The following is a 20,666-nucleotide window of genomic DNA, read 5'->3' as shown; positions in this document are numbered from 1 at the left end:
GTGCGAAAGCATGGACAAGTCTCCACTGGAATGTTACTGTAAACATGGTACCACTCTGTGGTAACTCTGAAGAACTTGTGCTTAAAGTAAATACTATTGGTTCTGAGCCCCATAAATTATCTTATCGCATCACTAGCATGAAAGAATAGACATATCTTTTAAGAGGGAATACATCTTGACTCATGTCGGGATAAAGAAGTACACCCATTGGCTATATCTGTTGAAATGAACTTCTACAGAAAGTTGTTTTGGGATTGGTATCCGTTTTTGGGAAATGGGGGTTGGTTCAGAGTCCGGGAGAGCTGATGTTGTAACAACCCCATTGATCAATGTCTCTTTCAGCAGTGGCTTGTGTAAACTATAAATGACACCACGACTAGGTTCCAGTTTAACAATGTTTACTTTACCGTATTTCCACAGTACTTAGTTGCGATCACACTCAGGCCAGGTCCAACTGCAAGAGAGATTTCTGCGCAGGTGCATTAATAACAGAGTGATTGCACCGTAATAACAGAAGAGTAGGGATACTTAAAACATGACTCTAACAATCTCCCAGTTTTCTTTAAAGACAAATAGAACATCAACAAAATAATTAAATGTCCAAGTATTATTCAAGTCCCCCATTACAAATGGGTTGTCTGACAATTTGTTTGTTTTTATTAATCAAGCTGCTACTTTCCATTACTGAGTACCTTTAGGAGCACAAGACATGATGCTCCCTTTTTAGTCAGACAGTCAGCACGCTGTTAATTTATGGCCGACCACAGAATCCGCTGGATTCTCTGTGCTTGAATAAATTCCTTGATGCTGCTAATCTCAATATGAAGTATTTTCTCTGTGACAGACTTGGTTTATTTGACAGCATCAACTAGAAAGTAGTTGTCAGTGACACAAACTACAGGTACAATGTGTCGTTTTGACTCACCAGTGGTAAGCTCTGAGAACAAACTTGCCAGAAAGATGGCATTGTCAATTCCTTCCGCAAGAGCAAGGGTTTCTCCAGCAAGTGTTCTCCGGACAACCCTCCTTATCCTTTTTGATTGCCAACAGATAGATGAGAATCTTCCTTCCTCACCCATTAACACGATTATATGTCCACATTGTGTGCCTCCATCTGTAAGGTTTCCTAGGGAAGCATCACTGAAGACAACTGGTTTCTGAGAGTCATCTTTTCCCACATGCTGAAACTTTAGTCACTTGTTCTGATTTCAGTTTACAAACAACTTTGTTTGCCTCATGAATGGTTTGTACAGTGGCATGTTTTGTGTTGGATGCCAAGTTGCAGCCATCAAACATTACATCAGGTCTACTGTCTAGCAACCTCAATCAGCTTCAATTCCACAGAGGGGAATTCCTTTGTAGGGCTCTTTTAGAATCCATGTGGATGGGTTAAAGATTGACATAGCTTTCTTGTTGCATCAGTATTGTTGCGTCAGCTGTAATAAATTATATGCCAACATAACTAAAACTATCATGCTCCTCACGGCCGACATGGAAAACGGTTTTGAAGTGTGGAATCACAGTTGTAGCAAAGATCTGTGAGCCACACTAGATGAAGTCATCAGCATGACAGGCAGGTACTCCAGTCACATTGCAGTCTTGATCAAGCCAATAGAAGACTGCAGGACCCACTTGTGACATTTTTCCACCTGTATTCAGCATTGTTGCCTTGACTTTTTGTAAAAAAAGAATTTGACCCATTGTTGCCTTGACTTAAAAAAAAAAAAAAAAATCTCCCCAATTTTGTGGTATCCAATTGGTAGTTACAGTCTTGTCTCATCGCTGCAACTCCCGTACGGACTCGGGAGAGGCGATGGTCGAGAGCCGTGCGCTCCCCCGAAACCCAACCAAGCCGCACTACTTCTTGATACAACGCCTATTTAACCCGGAAGCCAGCCACACTAATGTGTCCGAGGAAACACCGTACACCTGGCAACCGTGTCCGCGTGCACTGCGCACGGTCCACCACTGGAGTTGCTGGTGCATGATGGGACAAGGACATCCCTGCCGGCCAAACCCTCCCCTAACCCGGACGACACTGGGCCAATTGTGCGCCACCCCATGGGTCTCCCGGTCGCGGCCGGCTGTGAATCTCTAGTGGCACAGCTAGCACTGCGATGCAGTGCCTTAGACCGCTGCGCCACTCGGGAGGCCTGTTGCCTTGACTTTGTTGTACCAGTAGAGCGATGCATCTGCCAGGCCATACATACACTTTTTTAGTTTCCACAGTGTTCCATCGCCCTTAGCTTCAGGTCAGACGTGAATGTCCGTTGACAGCTCTGTTCCCTGTAGAAATGCAAGTTTGATTATCTCCAGAAGTCCATTGCTCTATGGACTGTATGCAGCAGTTGTCTACTTCCATGTTGGATTTCTCAGCCATTTCTCTTGTTTCATTATTATTGAATTCTCCTCCATTGTCATTGTACAATTTCTGGGGCGGGCCATGCACACTTATCCAGGAATGAATGAAGTGCTTGACGATTTCACTGGGTTTCTATGTATTCACAATGCTATATATATATATAATATATATATATATATTTTTTTTTTTAAATGTCTCACAACTGCTCACTATCTGCCGTAGATTGGAAATACGCTTATCATTATTCCCAGAACTCCCCAGGACTGACTTTGGGGAAACCCTGCTCTATTGTCAGTGACATATTTCAAATGTCTTTTCCACAAAACCCCAAAGGGGACACTAATGTTTAGTTTTTTATCATCCAAAGAAATTAGTAAAGCATGCTCATTGAATCACTAAAGCTCAGTATTGTGCTATTGAGTCAGTAAAGCTCTTAAAGGGTCCATAGTACTACTTTCCCTTTTTCACTGTCTATCTTCTCTTCCAGGTAATTAAAGGTGAGGTGTACCCTCCAACGGTAGCCGAGGCACCGGTGAATATGAGCTACCCTCGAGGGGTTCCCGAGGGGCAGCGCATGGCCATTGGGCAGGAGGTGTTTGGGCTGCTGCCAGGCCTCACCATGTACGCCACCCTGTGGCTGAGAGAACACAACCGCGTCTGTGACATCCTGAAGGCCGAGCACCCCACCTGGGGGGATGAGCAGCTCTTCCAGACCACCAGGCTCATCGTCATAGGTAAGTACACACTGGACTGAACAGATCTCACTCTAGTCTTTTATGTTGCCAGACACTGTCCATTTTAGACACTGTGCTTTAGGCAGGAATATTAATATTAAGGAAACCTTTCCATGTTCTGGGTTGAGTGAATAGTTACGGGGAAAATAATCCACACACTGCTATAGTAGATTCATTTTTTGTTCATATTCCAGGTGAGACTATCCGGATAGTGATCGAGGACTACGTGCAGCACCTGAGCGGCTACCTGTTGGATCTGAAGTTCGATCCGGTTCTGCTCTTCAAGTCCACGTTCCAGTACAGGAACCGCATCGCTGTGGAGTTCAACCAACTGTACCACTGGCACCCCCTGATGCCAGACAGCTTCCACATAGACGGAGACGTGGTGCCCTACTCCCAGTTCATCTTCAACACCTCCATCGTCACACACTACGGGGTGGAGAAACTGGTGGACGCTTTCTCACGCCAGTGTGCTGGACAGGTATGGGTTGTGTGGTGACTATGGGATGTCATATGCAGTGTTGTATTGATGAACCCTAGTCTCAATATCATTGTCATGCCATAGGGGAGAGTGGGGTATATGTTATTCAGCATCACTAAGTCAAGGGAAATATAGCATTCTTTCTAACAGAGATATCTACATATATTTCAGGATGCTAGAATTCATGTAAACATAACAGTTTGAGAAAATAGCATGTCCAAAAAAAGTGGCCTCTTGGCACAACTTACCCAGGGTATGGGTTACGTTGAGCATAGAGACAGGGTAAGTTGAACCGCCTTGGGGTAAGTGGGTGACGGTGCTGATAGGTCAAAGTTTAATTCATGGGATGGGGGTGTGGTATATTGTACATTGAGTGTACAAAACATTAGGAACTCTTTCCATGACATAGACTGACCAGGTGAATCCAGGTGAAAGCTACGATCCCTTACTGATGTCACTTGTTAAATCAACTTCAATCCATGAAGGGGAGGAAACAGGTTAAAGAACGATTTAATAAGCCTTGAGACATGGATGTCTTTGAACAGAGTATGGTAAATCATATCAAATTTTATTAGTCACATGTGCTGAATACAACAATACTTACAGTGAAATGCTTACTTACGAGCCCTTAACCAACAATGCAGTTTAAAAAAATACGGATAAGAATAAGAAATAAAAGTAACAAGTAATTAAAGAGCAGCAGTAAAATAACAACAGCGAGACTATATACAGGGGGGTACCGGTTAGTTGAGGTAATATGTAGATAGAGTTATTAAAGTGACTGCATAGATAATAAGAGAGTAGCAGCTGTGTAAAAGAGGGGGGGGGGGGCAATGCAAATAGTCTGGGTAGCCATTTGATTAGGTGTTCAGGAATCTTATGGATTGGGGATAGAAGCTGTTTAGAAGCCTCTTGGACCTAGACTTGGCATTCCGGTACCGCTTGCCGTGTGGTAGCAGAGAGAGCAGTCTATGACTCGGGTGGCTGGAGTCTTTAATTTTTAGGGCCTTCCTCTGACACCGCCTGGTGTAGAGGTCCTGGATGGCAGGAAGCTTGGCCCCAGTGATGTACTGTGCCGTACGCACTACCTTCTGTAGTGCCTTGCATTCGGAGGCCGAGCAGTTGCCATACCAGGCAGTGATGCAACCAGTCAGGATGCTCTCGATGGTGCAGCTGTAGAACCTTTTGAGAATCTGAGGATCCATGTCAAATCTTTTCAGTCTCTTGAGGGGGAATAGGTTTTTATCATCCCTTGCTGCTGCTTGTACTTTTCCCTTCTCTCACTTCCTTGGCTGCTCTCTCAATAACCTTAAGGGGGGCTTGTTGCATGATATCTGCTCTGTAACAAAAATGCATTCATATGCATGACACAATGCAAAAATACTATTCGTATTATGCATCAAACTGACAAAAATTGAATCATAATTTGTATGGGGTATGTTGGCCATTGGCTCAACTTACCCCTAGGCAAACATTTTGACTATATTAGCCCATACAGCTACAAGGATGCACTTTCATGCTATGTTTAGGACCTCATCTTGTAGCTTATAGAGATCCCAACTGATTTATAAATCAATCTAATTCAGTTTAGATACAAGCATCATGAAATCTCTTAACACAATAAATTAATCTGACTTTGTGAATCTTTTTTATTTTACCTAACTTGCTAACCACTTTTTCCATGTGGGATTTTCCTTTACAGATTCCATGAAATGATGACCTCTTCCTAAATATTTGGTCACATTTATTAATTTTGTTTCCTAGAAACAAAGGGTTGCTCAACTAACTCTTTGGCTCAACTTACCTGGCACTCTCCCCAACATAGAAAGTTGTCTAAAGTGCATACAGATCTGGGCTATAGTGATCTGTCTGATAGGATTGTGTGTCAAGGTTAGGGTCAAGGTTAGGGTCAATTCGAATTGAAGTCAGTCTATTCAGGGAGTAAACAGAAATTCTGAAAAATGGCATCTATTTTCTATTTCCACCAAAAAGCAGAAGCTATTTATTTTAAGTGACTTCAACTGAATTGACCCCAACCCTGATGTGTGTGTTGTCGTAGTTCTTCTTTTGAGCCAGGCAAATTTTGTGTACGAGAGATGGAGAGGAAATGATAAGGCTGTGAAAGTGCCTTCAGAAAGTATTCATACCCCTTGACTTATTCCACATTTTGTTGTTACAGCTTTAATTCAAAATGGATGGGGGTTACCCATCTGCACACTATACCCCATAATGACAAAGTGAAAACATGTTTTTTTTAATATTGCTAATTTATTGGAAATGAAATACAGAAATATCTCATTTATATAAGAATTCACACACCTAAGTGAATACATGTTAGAATCATCTTTGGCAGCGATAAACAGCTATGAGTCTTTCTGAGTAAGTCTCTAAATTGGCAGATGGCAGTTTAAAGTGACTCAAATCCTATTTATTTGCATATCCGATTCGAATCTGTTCTTTTTTCCTGCAGTCTGAACAGCCAAAAAGCACATGGAATCAGATATTTCAAGCCACATTTCAAACCAGCTTCGTAGGTGGTTTGAAGTCAAATACAAATCTGTTTCCTGGCCATGTGACTTGTTTGAACGGTCAAATCTGACATATTTGCCCTCAAGTTGTTTTTCGACAGTTTTTCGACATATCTTGTTGCTTGCTAGGTACTCTGACAGTTTGACAAGCACATGTGGTAGCTAACTAGCTTGTTAATTGTTTACAAACAAATTTGGGAATGTGCTAGAAAACTAAACAGCTACCTAGTAAGCTAGTTGGCTGTTGTGGCTAGCCAAAAAGGACTTGTTTTGAAAGTTGGATCGTCTTATCCTTTCAAGGTTTAAAAGTGTTCTTACTCTATGATTTGGAACATTCAAATTGCTACGTAGCTTCTGAGTGATAGGAAGCACAAGCACCACCACAAAACAGCCTACACATTTGTGCACACACCCATTATTACTGTGACAACTAGCATAGCCTTGTCAGCAAATGACTGCTGTCAGAACCAACACATCCAATTTGGTCACTTGTAATTAGCTGTTTGGACAGTCAGTAGTCCAACACGGATTTGAAAAACAAACTCATTTGAGCATTAAGGCCTGCGGTGTGAAAAAGGCTGAAGAGCTTTGCACACCTGGGTTGTACAATATTTGTACATTATTATTTTTATAATTATTCAAGCTCTGCCAAGTTGGTTGTTGATCATTGCTAGACAGCCATATTCAAGTCTTGCCATATATTTTCAAGCCGATTTTAAGTCAAAACTGTAACTAGACCCGTCTGGGACATTCAATGTCATCTTGGTAAGCAATTACAGTGTCAAATCAAATCAAATCAAATCAAATTTTATTAGTCACATACACATGGTTAGCAGATGTTAATGCGAGTGTAGCGAAATGCTTGTGCTTCTAGTTCCGACAATGCAGTAATAACAACAAGTAATCTAACCTAACAATTCCACAACTACTACCTTATACACACAAGTGTAAAGGGATAAAGAATATGTACATAAAGATATATGAATGAGTGATGGTACAGAACGGCATAGGCAAGATGCAGTAGATGGTATAGAGTACGGTATATACATATGAGATGAGTACTGTAGGGTATGTAAACATAAAGTGGCATAGTTTAAAGTGGCTAGTGGTACATGTATTACATAAAGATGGCAAGATGCAGTAGATGATATAGAGTACAGTATATACATATACATATGAGATGGGTAATGTAGGGTATGTAAACATTATATTAAGTGGCATTGTTTAAAGTGGCTAGTGGTACATTTTTACATAATTTCCATCAATTCCCATTTTTAAAGTGGCTGGAGTTGAGTCAGTATGTTGGCAGCGGCCGCTAAATGTTAGTGGTGGCTGTTTAACAGTCTGATGGCCTTGAGATAGAAGCTGTTTTTCAGTCTCTCGGTCCCTGCTTTGATGCACCTGTACTGACCTCGCCTTCTGGATGATAGCGGGGTGAACAGGCAGTGGCTTGGGTGGTTGTTGTCCTTGATGATCTTTATGGCCTTCCTGTGACATCGGGTGGTGTAGGTGTCCTGGAGGGCAGGTAGTTTGCCCCCGGTGATGCGTTCTGCAGACCTCACTACCCTCTGGAGAGCCTTACGGTTGTGGGCGGAGCAGTTGCCGTACCAGGCGGTGATACAGCCCGACAGGATGCTCTCGATTGTGCATCTGTAGAAGTTTGTGAGTGCTTTTGGTGACAAGCCGAATTTCTTCAGCCTCCTGAGGTTGAAGAGGCGCTGCTGCGCCTTCTTCACAACGCTGTCTGTGTGGGTGGACCAATTCAGTTTGTCCGTGATGTGTACACCGAGGAACTTAAAACTTTCCACCTTCTCCACTACTGACCCGTCGATGTGGATAGGGGGGTGCTCCCTCTGCTGTTTCCTGAAGTCCACAATCATCTCCTTTGTTTTGTTGACGTTGAGTGTGAGGTTATTTTCCTGACACCACACTCCGAGGGCCCTCACCTCCTCCCTGTAGGCCGTCTCGTCGTTGTTGGTAATCAAGCCTACCACTGTAGTGTCATCCGCAAACTTGATGATTGAGTTGGAGGCGTGCATGGCCACGCAGTCGTGGGTGAACAGGGAGTACAGGAGAGGGCTCAGAACGCACCCTTGTGGGGCCCCAGTGTTGAGGATCAGCGGGGTGGAGATGTTGTTACCTACCCTCACCACCTGGGGGCGGCCCGTCAGGAAGTCCAGGACCCAGTTGCACAGGGCGGGGTCGAGACCCAGGGTCTCGAGCTTGATGACGAGTTTGGAGGGTACTATGGTGTTAAATGCTGAGCTGTAATCGATGAACAGCATTCTCACATAGGTATTCCTCTTGTCCAGATGGGTTAGGGCAGTGTGCAGTGTGGTTGCGATTGCGTCGTCTGTGGACCTATTGGGTCGGTAAGCAAATTGGAGTGGGTCTAGGGTGTCCGGTAGGGTGGAGGTGATATGGTCCTTGACTAGTCTCTCAAAGCACTTCATGATGACGGAAGTGAGTGCTACGGGGCGGTAGTCGTTTAGCTCAGTTACCTTAGCTTTCTTGGGAACAGGAACAATGGTGGCCCTCTTGAAGCATGTGGGAACAGCAGACTGGGATAAGGATTGATTGAATATGTCCGTAAACACACCAGCCAGCTGGTCTGCGCATGCTCTGAGGACGCGGCTGGGAATGCCGTCTGGGCCTGCAGCCTTGCGAGGGTTAACACGTTTAAATGTTTTACTCACCTCGGCTGCAGTGAAGGAGAGCCCGCAGGTTTTGGTAGCGGGCCGTGTCAGTGGCACTGTATTGTCCTCAAAGCGGGCAAAAAAGTTATTTAGCCTGTCTGGGAGCAAGACATCCTGGTCCGCTGGTTTTCTTTTTGTAATCCGTGATAGACTGTAGACCCTGCCACATACCTCTTGTGTCTGAGCTGTTGAATTGCGACTCTATTTTGTCTCTGTACTGGGACTTAGCCTGTTTGATTGCCTTGCGGAGAGAATAGCTACACTGTTTGTATTCGGTCATGTTTCCGGTCACCTTGCCCTGGTTAAAAGCAGTGGTTCGCGCTTTCAGTTTCACGCGAATGCTGCCGTCAATCCACGGTTTCTGGTTTGGGAATGTTTTAATCGTTGCTGTGGGTACGACATCGTCAATGCACTTCCTAATGAACTCGCTCACCGAATCAGCATATTCGTCCATGTTGTTGTTGGACGCAATGCGGAACATATTCCAATCCGCGTGATCGAAGCAGTCTTGAAGCGTGGAATCAGATTGGTCGGACCAGCGTTGAACAGACCTGAGCGCGGGAGCTTGTTGTTTTAGTTTCTGTTTGTAGGCTGGAATCAACAAAATGGAGTCGTGGTCAGCTTTTCCGAAAGGAGGGCGGGGGAGGGCCTTATATGCGTCGCGGAAGTTAGTATAAGTTAGTATAACAATGAGCGCACATTGCGCTCCACTCCCTAGCATACTACTCGCCAATGACCTCGTGTTTCAGGTTATTGTCCTGCTGAAAGGTGAATTTCTTTTTGTAAAAAAAATATCTCTAGTTCTTGCCGATAGCAAGGATACGCATAACATGATGCAGCCACCACCATGCTTGAAAATATGAAGAGTGGTACTCAGTGATGTGATTTTGTGTTGGATTTGCCCCAAACATAATGCTTTGTATTCAGGACATAAAGTTAATTTCTTTGCCACATTTTTTGCAGTTTTACTTTTACTTTAGTGCATTATTGCAAATAGGATGCATGTTTTGGAATATTTTTTTCCAGTACAGGTTTCCTTCTTTTCACTCTGTCGTTTAAGTTAGTATTGTAGATTAACTACAATGTTGTAATCCATCCTCAGTTCTCTCCTATCACAGCCATTAAACTCTGTAATTGTTTTAAAGTGAACATTGGCCTCATGGTGAAATCCCTAAGTGGTTTCCACTTATGTTTCCTTCCTCTCTGGCAACTCAGTTAGGAAAGGCGCCTGTATCTTTGTAGTGACTGGATGTCTTGATACACCATCCAAAGTGTAATTAATAGCTTCACCGTGCTCAAAGGGATATTCAACACTATTAAGCACTATTATTGCACACAGAGTCAGTGCAACTTTTTATGTGACTTGTTAAGCACATTTTTACTCCTGCACTTGTTTAAGCTTGCCATAATGCCTCTGCTGATCCCACAGATATTGTATGCAATAATCATGTGCCTATGAACCAGAGTTGCACTGAGGTGGTGTGCCCTAGTAGGAAGTCCATTGTGTGCAGCTCACCCTGCACTAGCATAAGCATGTCTACTTCTGCTATGCTTCCCAGTGGATCAGTAAAGCAGTAAAGCAATGAAAACAATCAAACATCCCAGAAAAGTGCTAAAAAGTAGCCCACGTTAACATATGTAGCCTAAGAAACAAGGTTCATGAAGTCATTAACTAGTAACAGATGACATTCATATCTCTGAAACTCACTTAGATAATACCTTTGATACAGTAGTAGCAATACATGGTTATAACATCTACAGAAAATACAGAAATGTCAATGCAGGCAGTGCTGCGGTCTATATTAAGAACCACAGTCCTGTAAAGCTTAGAGAGGATCTCATGTTAAGTACTGTTGAAGTAATATGGCTACAGGTACATCTGCCTCTCCTAAAGCCCATTCTTGTGGGAAGCTGCCATAGTGACTGTTAGCACTTTCTGGTCTATCTGGATAATATGTGTGAAATGCTTGACAATGTATGTGATATCAACAGAGAAGTATATTTTCTGGGTGATTTTCAATATTGACTTGCTTTCATCAAGCTGCCCACTCAAGAAAAAGCTTCAAACTGTAACCAGTGCCTGAAATCTGGTTTGGGTTATCAGTCAACCTAACAGGGTAGTTACAAACAGCACAGGAATGAAATAATCAACATGTATTGATCACATCTTTACTAATGCTGTAGTGATCACAATATAGTAACCATATCTAGGAAAAAGAAAGTGCTGAAGGCTGGGCCTAATATAGTGTGAGGTCATACAATACGTTTTGTAATGATTCCTATGTTGATGATGTAAAGAATATTTGCTGGTCTATGGTGTGTAATGAGGAACAACTGGATGCTGCACTTGACACATTTATGAAATTGCTTATTCCAGTTACTAATAAGCATGCACCCATTAAGAAAATGACTGTAAAAACTGTTAAATCCCCTTGGATTGATGAGGAATTGAAAACATTGTATGGTTGAGAGGAATGAGCCAAATAAGTCTGGCAGCAAAACCAATTGGCAAACATATTGCAAATTGAGAAATCATGTGACTAAACTGAATAAAAAGAAGAAACTATACTATGAAACAAAAATACATTATATAAAGAATGATATTAAAAAGTTTTGAAGCGCCTTAATTTTTGGGTAAAAAGGCAAACTCGGCTCCATCATTCACTGAATCAGATGGCTCATTCATCACAAAACCCACTGATGTTGCCAACTAATGCTTTTTTTCATTGGCAAGATTAGCAAACTTGGGCATGACATGCCAGCAACAAATATTGACACTACACATCCAAGTATATCTGACCAAATTATGAGACAAGCATTGTAATTTTGAATTCCGTAAAGTGAGTGTGGAAGAGGTGAAAAATTGTCTCAACAGTGACAAGCCACCGGGGTCTGACAAGGTGGATGGAAAATGACTAAGGATAATAGCAGACGATATTGCCACTCCTATTTCCCATATTATCAATTTAAGCCTACTAGAAAGTGTGTGTGCCTTCAGGACTGGAGAGAAGCAAAAGTCATTCCGCTACCTAATAATAGTAAAGCGCCCTATACTGGCTCAAATAGCTGACCGATCAGCCTGTTGCCAACCCTTAATGAACTTTTGGAAAAAATTGTGTTTGACTAGATGCAATGCTACAGTAAACAAATTGACAACAGACTTTCAGCAGGCCTATAGGGAAGGACATTCAACAAGCACAGCACTTAGTCAAATGACTGACTGGCTGAGAGAAATTCATAAAAAGATTGTCGAGGCAGTTTTGTTAGACTTCAACACTTAACAAAGAGCTGCAGTTAGTTTCAGAATAGGTGGCAAGGAATAAGTTAGTCCTAAATATTTAAACTAAAAGCATTGTATTTGGGTCAAATCATTCACTAAACCTAAACCTCAACTGAATCTTGTAATGAATAATGTGGAAATTGAGCAAGTTGAGGTAACTAATCCAGTAACCCTGGATTGTAAACTGTCATGGTCAAAACATATTGATACAACAGTAGCTAAGATGGGGAGAAGTCTGTCCATAATAAAGCGCTGCTCTGCCTTAACAGCACTATCAACAAGGCAGGTCCAGGTTTTGTCGCACCTAAACTACTATTCAGTCGTGTGGTCAGGTGCCACAAAGAGGGACTTAGGAAAATTACAATTGGCTTAGAACAGGGCGGCACAGCTGGCCCTTGGATGTACACAGATAGCTAACATTAATAATATGCATGTTAATTTCTCCTGGCTCAAAATGGAGGAGAGATTGACTTCATCACTACTTGTATTTGTGAAAGGTATTGACATGTTGAATGCACCCAGCTGTCTGTTTGAACTACTGGCACAGCTCAGACACCCATGCATACCCCAGAAGACATGCCAACAGAGGTCTCTTCACAGTCTTCAAGTCCAGAACAGACTATGGGAGGCGCATAGTACTACATAGAGGCATGACTACATGGAACACTATTCCACATCAAGTAACTCATGCAAGCAGTAAAATTAGATTAGAAAAAACATAAAAATAAACCTTATGGAACAGCGGGGACTGTGAAGAGAGACAAACAGACACATGCATACACACACACACGATAGCATACGCACTATACACACACGTACACATGGATTTTGTGTTGTAGATATGTGGTAGTAGAGTAGTGGCCTGAGGGCACACACTTAATGTGTTGTGAAATCTGTTGTGAATGTATTGTAATGTTTTTAAAGCTAGTTGAGGTATAACTGCCTTAATTTAGTAGGATCCAGCAGCAGCTAATGGGGATCCATAATAAATACAATTAACTAAGGGTTGAATACTTATTGACTCAAGACATTTCAGCTTTTCAATTTTTATTAATAAAAAATATATACATAATTCCACTGTGACATGAGGTGTTGTGTGTAGGTCAGTGACACACAATCGGAATGTAATCCATGTACTGTGAAGTCCTGTGGGTGTATACTGTATATGGAGTAACACATTTAGGGCCCTTCTTGGGAGGGCCATTCTCACCCAGACCACATTAGAGTAGCTGACCCTCAACTGCAGTTTTAAAAACGTCATCTTCGTATGCAGTCACTACCATGTCTAAAGGGTTTTTTCCCACTGTATACAAAATATACAATTGCTGAGATGGCACCTTTCTCACCTTCTGTCATGTAGCCTGCGAAGCAATCCTCTGCCCGTTATAGTCATTGGTTACTCAGGAAGAGTTAAGTGAAAGAACAGACGCAGCCACCTGTTTTTAGATTTCTATTGTTGTGGAAATTCTACACAGGGACACTTGAAATCAATCTTAACTGTTAATAAACAATGATTAATTTAACTGGAGAGTTTTCAATAAACTTGATGCTGATCCTTTTAGAACTAGTCTACACCAGTACCTATGGGTATGGGGTCAGTTGGTTTTAATCCTTTCTCTGTTTCTCAGATAGGAGGTGGGAAGAACATCCACCCAGTGGTGACCAAGGTGGCCGAGGGTGTTATTGAAGAGTCCAGGGCTCTGCGTCTCCAACCCTTCAACGAGTACAGGAAGAGGTTCAACCTGAGGCCCTACACATCTTTCTCTGATTTCACTGGTAAGACTACATATTTAGAGTTTTGGAAATTCCGGTGATACTAAAGGCTTCTATAGAACCATTTAACGGCTGCATCATAAAAAGTTGCATGCGCAGTTGGTATTGTTATTAGTCTTTTATTAGGATCCCCATTAGCTGTTGCAAAAGCAGCATCTACTCTTCCTGGGGTCTACAGAAAACATGAAACATTACATAATACAGAACATTAATAGACAAGAACAGCTCAAGGACAGAACTGCATCAGTATTTTTATTTTATTTTTACAAAAGGCACACGTAGCCTACATATCAATGCATACACACAAACAGTTCGTAATCAGAAACCTCTTTGTTTACATAGCAGTGGATACGATCACATGCAACTTCAAATGCAGATCGTGTAAGTAAACTAACACTTAATCAGATGGTTATCGTCTACAACATTGCAGATGTCATGAGAGGATTGATTACCAGGGAGGCGAGGTAAAATATCCCAAATAGAGCTAGATAAAGCCAAAAATATAATATACTTGTTGATCATAGCTATAGCCATTAGTCTTGCTTGTTTTCATGGTCATCACTCACTGTTAATTTTGTCAAGGTCTCGACATCAGAATTAGCTATCCTGCGACAGCTTTTTGATGTCGGGATGCGTGCGCATCAATCAAATGTGACGTTTGATGATAAACAGAAAATGGCTCTATGGAATCGGATGCTCATCTGGGTAAAGTCATGAATCCAAAAAGACAGCAACAACCATATGTATTTTCTAATGCATAGTTGCTCTTTTACTAATGAAAAGGTTGACTCGTTTCGACCTCAATTGATGAAGCGTCGACAAAGACTGATTTGCGGTCAAAAGAGCACCTACAGTGCCTTCAGAATGTTTTCTTGACTTTTCCACATGTTATTGTGTTACAGCCTGAATTTAAAATGTATTCAATTGAGATTTTGTGTCACTGGCTTACAATTTTTTAAATAAATTAATTAAAAAGGAAAGGCTGAAATGTCTTGACTTACATTTGAAGTCCGAAGTTTACATGCATTTAAACTCTTTTTCAAAATTACTGACATTTAATCCCAGTAACAATTCCCTGTTTTAGGTCAGTTAGGATCATCACTTTATTTTAAGAATGTGAAATGTCAGAATAATAGTAGAGAGAATGATTTATTTAAGCTTTTATTTCTTTCATCACATTCCCAGTGGGTCAGAAGTTTACGTACACTCAACTAGTATTTGGTAGCATTGCCTTTAAATTGTTTATTAACTTGGGTCAAACGTTTCGGGTAGCCTTCCACAAGCTTCCCTCAATAAGTTGGGTGAATTTTGGCCCATACCTCCTGACAGAGCTGGCTTTGTGATGGCCACTCCAATACCTTGACTTTGTTGTTCTTAAGCCATTTTGCCACAACTTTGGCAATATGCTTGGTGTCATTGTCCATTTGGAAGACCCATTTGCGACCAAGCTTTAACTTCCTGACTGATGTCTTGAGATGTTGCTTCAATATATCCACATAATTTTCCTTTCCTCATGATGCCATCCATTTTGTGAAGTGCACCAGTCCCTCCTGCAGCAAAGCACCCCCACAACATGATGCTGCCACTCCCGTGCGTCATGGTTGGAATGGTGTTCTTCGGCTTGCAAGTATCCCCCTTTTTCCTCCAAAAAGTACGATATTTGTCCCCATGTGCAGTTGCAAACCGTTGTCTGGCTTTTTTATGGCGATTTTGGATCAGTGGCTTCTTCCTTGCTGAGCGGTTTTTCTGTGGATATAGATACTTTTGTACTTGTTTCCTCGTGCATCTTCACAATGTCCTTTGCTGTTGTTCTGGGATTGATTTGCACTTTTCGCACCAAAGTACGTTAATCTCTAGGAGACAGAACGCGTCTCCTTCCTGAGCGGTATGACGGCTATGTGGTCCCATGGTGTTTATACTTGCGTATTATTGTTTGTACAGATGAACGTGGTACCTTCAGGCGTTTGGAAATTGCTCCCAAGGTTGAACCAGACTTGTGGAGGTCTACAATTTTTTTCCTGAGGTCTTGACTGATTTCTTTTGATTTTCCCATGATGTCAAGCAAAGAGGCACTGAGTTTGAAGGTACACCTCCAATTGACTCAAATTATGTCAATTAGCCTATCAGAAGCTTCTAAAGCCATGACATAATTTTCTGGAATTTTTCATGCTGTTTAAAGGCACAGTCAACTTCGTGTATGTAAACTTCTGACCCACTGGAATTGTGGTACAGTGAAATAATCTGTCTGTAAACAATTGTTGGAAAAATTACTTGTGTCATGCACAAAGTAGATGTCCTAACCGACTTGCCAAAACTATAGTTTGTTGACAAGAAATTTGTGGAGTGGATGAAAAACTAGTTTTAATGACTCCAACCTAAGTGTATGTAAACTTCCGACTTCAACTGTAAGTATTCTACCCATTTGTCATGGCAATCCTAAATAAGTTCAGGAGTCAAAATGTTCTTAAGTCACATAATAAGTTGCATGGACTCACTCTGTGAGCAATAATACACTACATGACCAAAAGCGCTCCTATTCATCCCAAAGGTGTTCGTTGGGGTTGAGGTCAGGGCTCTGTGCAGGTTAGTCAATTTCTTCCACATCGATCTCGACAAACCATTTCTGTATGGACCTCGCTTTGTGCAAGGGGGCATTTTCATGTTGAAACAGGAAAGGGCCTTCCCCAAACTGTTGCCACAAAGTTGAAAGCACAGAATCATCTATAATGTCCTGGCATCCTCCACATCCAGATTCGTCCGTCGGACTGCCAGATAGTGACGTGTGATTCATCACTCAAGAGAATGCATTTCCACTGCTTCAGAGTCCAATGGTGGCAAACTTTATACCACTCATGATGACGCTTGGCATTGCGCATGGTGATCTTAGGCTTGTCTGCGGCTGTAAACTAATTTCATGAAGCTCACAACGAACAGTTCTTGTGCTGACATTACTTCCAGAGGCAGTTTGGAACGGTTGTAAGTTTTGCAACCGATGAGACTATTTTTACGTGCTACACGCTTCAGCACTCGGCGGTCCCGCTCTGTGAGCTTGTGTGGCCTACCACTTGGCGGCTGAGCCATTGTTGTTCCTAATGTTTCCACTTCACAATAACAGCACTTACAGTTGGCCGGGCAGCTCTAGCAGGGCAAACATTTTACGAACTGAAAGGTGGCATTCTATGACGGTGCCACGTTGAAAGTCTCTGAGCTTTTCAGTAAGGCCATTCAACTGACAATGTTTGTCTATGGAGATTGCTTGGCTGTGTGCTCGATTTTATACACCTGTCAGCAATGGGGTATGTCTAAAATAGCCGAATCCAATTATTTGAAGGGGTGTCCACATACTTTTGTATATACGGTGCATTCGGAAAGTACTCAGACCCATTGACTTTTTCCACATTGTGTTAAGTTACAGCCTTATTTTGAAAATATATGAAATAGTTATTTTTTTCCTTCATCAATCTACACACTACCACATAATGACAAATCAAAAATGGGTTTTTAGTAATGTTTGCAAATGTTTAAAACCCCCCAAAATAAAATGAAATCAAGTTTACATACACTACCGGTCAAAGGTTTTAGAACACCTACTCATTCAGTTTTTTTTTTTTTTTTTTTTTTTTTACTATTTTCTATATTGTAGAATAATAGTGAAGACATCAAAACTATTAAATAACACATATGGAATCATGTAGTAACCAAACAAGTTTTCAACAAATCAAAATATATTTGATTCTTCAAATAGCCACTCTTTGCCTTGATGACAGCTTTGCACACACTTGGCATTCTCTCAACCAGCTTCACCTGGAATGCTTTTCCAACAGTCTTGAAGGAGTTCCCACATATGCTGAGCACTTGTTTGCTGCTTTTCCTTCACTCTACGGTCTGACTCCCAAACCATCTCAATTTGGTTGGGGGATTGTGGAGGCCAGGTCATCTGATGCAGCACTCACTTCTTCACAAATGCTTTTGGCTGTTGTCTGGGCCTCAGAATCCAGTTTCCCGGTATGTAGTGAGGGAGGCCTTTTGCATTTGAGACTAAATTCACTGCGATGTCCAACTGCATTGAGGCGGATTGGAGGAGCTTGTTCACCTTGTTTGTCATTGTCAGTATCTCACACCATACGACACAGCAAATCAAGAAGCGGTAGGACCCAACTTCCTCTGCAAGTGCTTGTGCCTCCACTTTGGCCACAGGATTGTTGTGATCATCTGTCTGGCTTCCAGTAATGCCTCCCGAACCTCAGAAGCCTGATGCCTGATTGCAGAACACTTTGGAGCCTACTTTCCCATCTTGTGTCACTCCATGACTTCACGGTTATGTTCATGTGTTTCTTGAAAACACTCCATCTTTATGTGCCAGCTGAAAAGAAGGTGAAGAGCTTTTGCACTAAACCCAACTACATCTTTTGAAGATTTGGCAGCATCTGCAATGACAAGGTTTAGCTTGTCATTGGGACGAACACGGCTCTGGGATTTTTTTTGGAGCAGTTGTACTCCTTGGTGCTTGCTGAAGCTGCCAGTACTTGGTCTGTGTTAGTACTTGCTGAAGCTGCCAGTACTGGGTCTGTGTTAGTATTTGCTGAAGCCAGCTGTACTGGGTCTGTGTTAGTACTTGCTGAAGCTGCCAGTATTGGGTCTGTGTTAGTATTTGCTGAAGCCAGCTGTACTGGGTCTGTGTTAGTACTTACTGGGTCTGTGTTAGTACTTGCTGAAGCTGCCAGTACTGGGTCTGTGTTAGTATTTGCTGAAGCCAGCTGTACTGGGTCTGTGTTAGTACTTGCTGAAGCTGCCAGTACGGGGTCTGTGTTAGTATTTCCTGAAACCGGCTGTACTGGGTCTGTGTTAGTACTTACTGGGTCTGTGTTAGTACTTGCTGAAGCTGCCAGTACTGGGTCTGTGTTAGTATTTGCTGAATCCAGCTGTACTGGGTCTGTGTTAGTACTGTACTTGCTGAAGCTGCCAGTACTAGGTCTGTGTTAGTATTTGCTGAAGCCAGCTGTACTGGGTCTGTGTTAGTATTTGCTGAAACCGGCTGTACTGGGTCTGTGTTAGTATTTGCTGAAACCGGCTGTACTGGGTCTGTGTTAGTACTGGCTGGATGTGGATCAACTGAGTCTGTGCTTGTACTGGCTGATGATCCAGCATCTCCTCTACTGACAAACGTAAGCATAGCACCTGTAAATTATAGATAACAATACTATTATTAATTTTATCAGCTGCATCAGGCCCATTCAAACTGGCTCCCCCAGATTTCCTTTTATACATTTTCAAATATAAAATACTATTTATACTCTGCTTTGGCTGAATGATGGTTATTATTTACTGAGAGATGTGCATCCATATTGCCCAGTACGCCCAGCTAATCAACATTTTAAATTCAATATATAAATCAATAGTCAATGTCAATCCATTGCTTTCCATCTTGCATTAGTCCAGAGTTGTAACTAAACCTTGACTGAGAGACTAGATAATCATTGTCTTGTTTTAAAATTATTTGCGCCTATGAGGAGTGCCATCACGCCCATATATTGTCTGGACTGGTTACCACAGAGGTTGCTGCTGGAAAGCGCAAGTTTCATTTCGTGCACGCGCATATGAACGCATGTTCACACTCGACACGGTTATCTTTTCCGAACTGCAGTTTATAAACACTGTTGCCCCAAATAGTTGTATTTCATTCTCACTTTATCAGGCACAAAGTCACAGAACACAGCCGTGGAAGTGGCTGGCAAGCAAGACACAGACAGACCAAGAGATGCTCTGCCCAGCTAGGTTAGCAAGACAGACAGACTAGAGAGAGATGCACTGCAAGCTAGCACATCAACTTAACGGTACTGTTATTTGATTACATCAAACTTGGAGAGGAGAGAACACAAGTTTACCTGATTGCTGTTCCCGCAATTCACTCTGGTGTTTTATTTGTTCTCTTTTCGTGACCAGAAGGATAGTTCAGCTTTATCCTCTCATTGAAGTTGTAAACATTGACACCCACTTTGACATGAGGGGGAGGCAGGGCCCTTGTGTAATTTGCGGGGCCCTACACAATTTCCGCAGTGAATGTATAGGGCTGACCGGCTCTGATTTGGGGAGTTTCTCCCGGTCTTCTCTGCAGATCATCTCACGCTCTGTCAGGTTGGATGGGGAGAGTCGCTGCACAGCTATTTTCAGGTCTCTCCAGAGTCGTTGTCCTGTTGGAAAGTGAACCTTCGCGCCAGTCTGTGGTCCTGAGCGCTCTGGAGCAGGTTTTCATCAAGGATCTCTCTGTACTTTCCGCCATTCATCTTTCCCTCGATCCTGACTAGTCTCCCAGTCCCTTCCACTGAAAAACATCCCCACAGCATGATGCTGCCACCACCATGCTTCACCGTAATGATGGTGCTAGGTTTTCTCCAGACGTGACACTTGGCATTCAGGCCAAAGAGTTCAATTTTGGGTCTGACCAGAAAATATTGTTTCTCATGGTCTGAGAGTCCTTTAGATGCCTTTTGACAAACTCCAAGCGGCTGGTCATGTGGCTTCCGTCTGACCACTATACCATAAAGGCCTGATTGGTGGAGTGCTGCAGAGATGGTTGTCCTTTGTAAAGTTTCTCCCATCGGCCAGCTCTAGGAAGAGTCTTGGTGGTTCCAAACTTCTTCCATTTAAGAGTGATGGAGGCCACTGTGTTCTTGGGGACCTTCAATATGGCATAACATTTTTGGTACCCTTCCTCAGATCTGTGCCTCGACACAATCCTGTCTCGGAGCTCTACGGACAATTCCTTCGACCTCATGGCTTGGTTTTTGCTCTGAAATGCAATGTCAACTGTG

The 20,666-nt window shown here is 42.4% G+C and overlaps 1 protein-coding gene across 2 annotated transcripts in view; it reads left to right on the top strand.

Annotated features, from left to right (window-relative positions):
- ptgs1 (prostaglandin-endoperoxide synthase 1) overlaps window positions 1–20,666 on the top strand; it is a 49,654-nt gene that overhangs the window by 27,089 nt on the left and 1,899 nt on the right. For both annotated transcript variants that reach the window (XM_071403675.1, XM_071403676.1), the window contains 3 exons: window positions 2,850–3,096; window positions 3,291–3,577; window positions 13,710–13,857. In XM_071403675.1, coding sequence (XP_071259776.1) covers window positions 2,850–3,096; window positions 3,291–3,577; window positions 13,710–13,857 — 682 coding nt within the window. The remainder of the gene's footprint in view (window positions 1–2,849; window positions 3,097–3,290; window positions 3,578–13,709; window positions 13,858–20,666) is intronic.

Source organism: Salvelinus alpinus, chromosome 5 (genome assembly GCF_045679555.1).
Source record: "Salvelinus alpinus chromosome 5, SLU_Salpinus.1, whole genome shotgun sequence".
Lineage (NCBI taxonomy): Eukaryota > Metazoa > Chordata > Actinopteri > Salmoniformes > Salmonidae > Salvelinus > Salvelinus alpinus.
The sequence above is the reverse complement of the archived record's forward strand: the minus strand, read 5'-3'. Positions and strand labels throughout refer to the sequence as shown.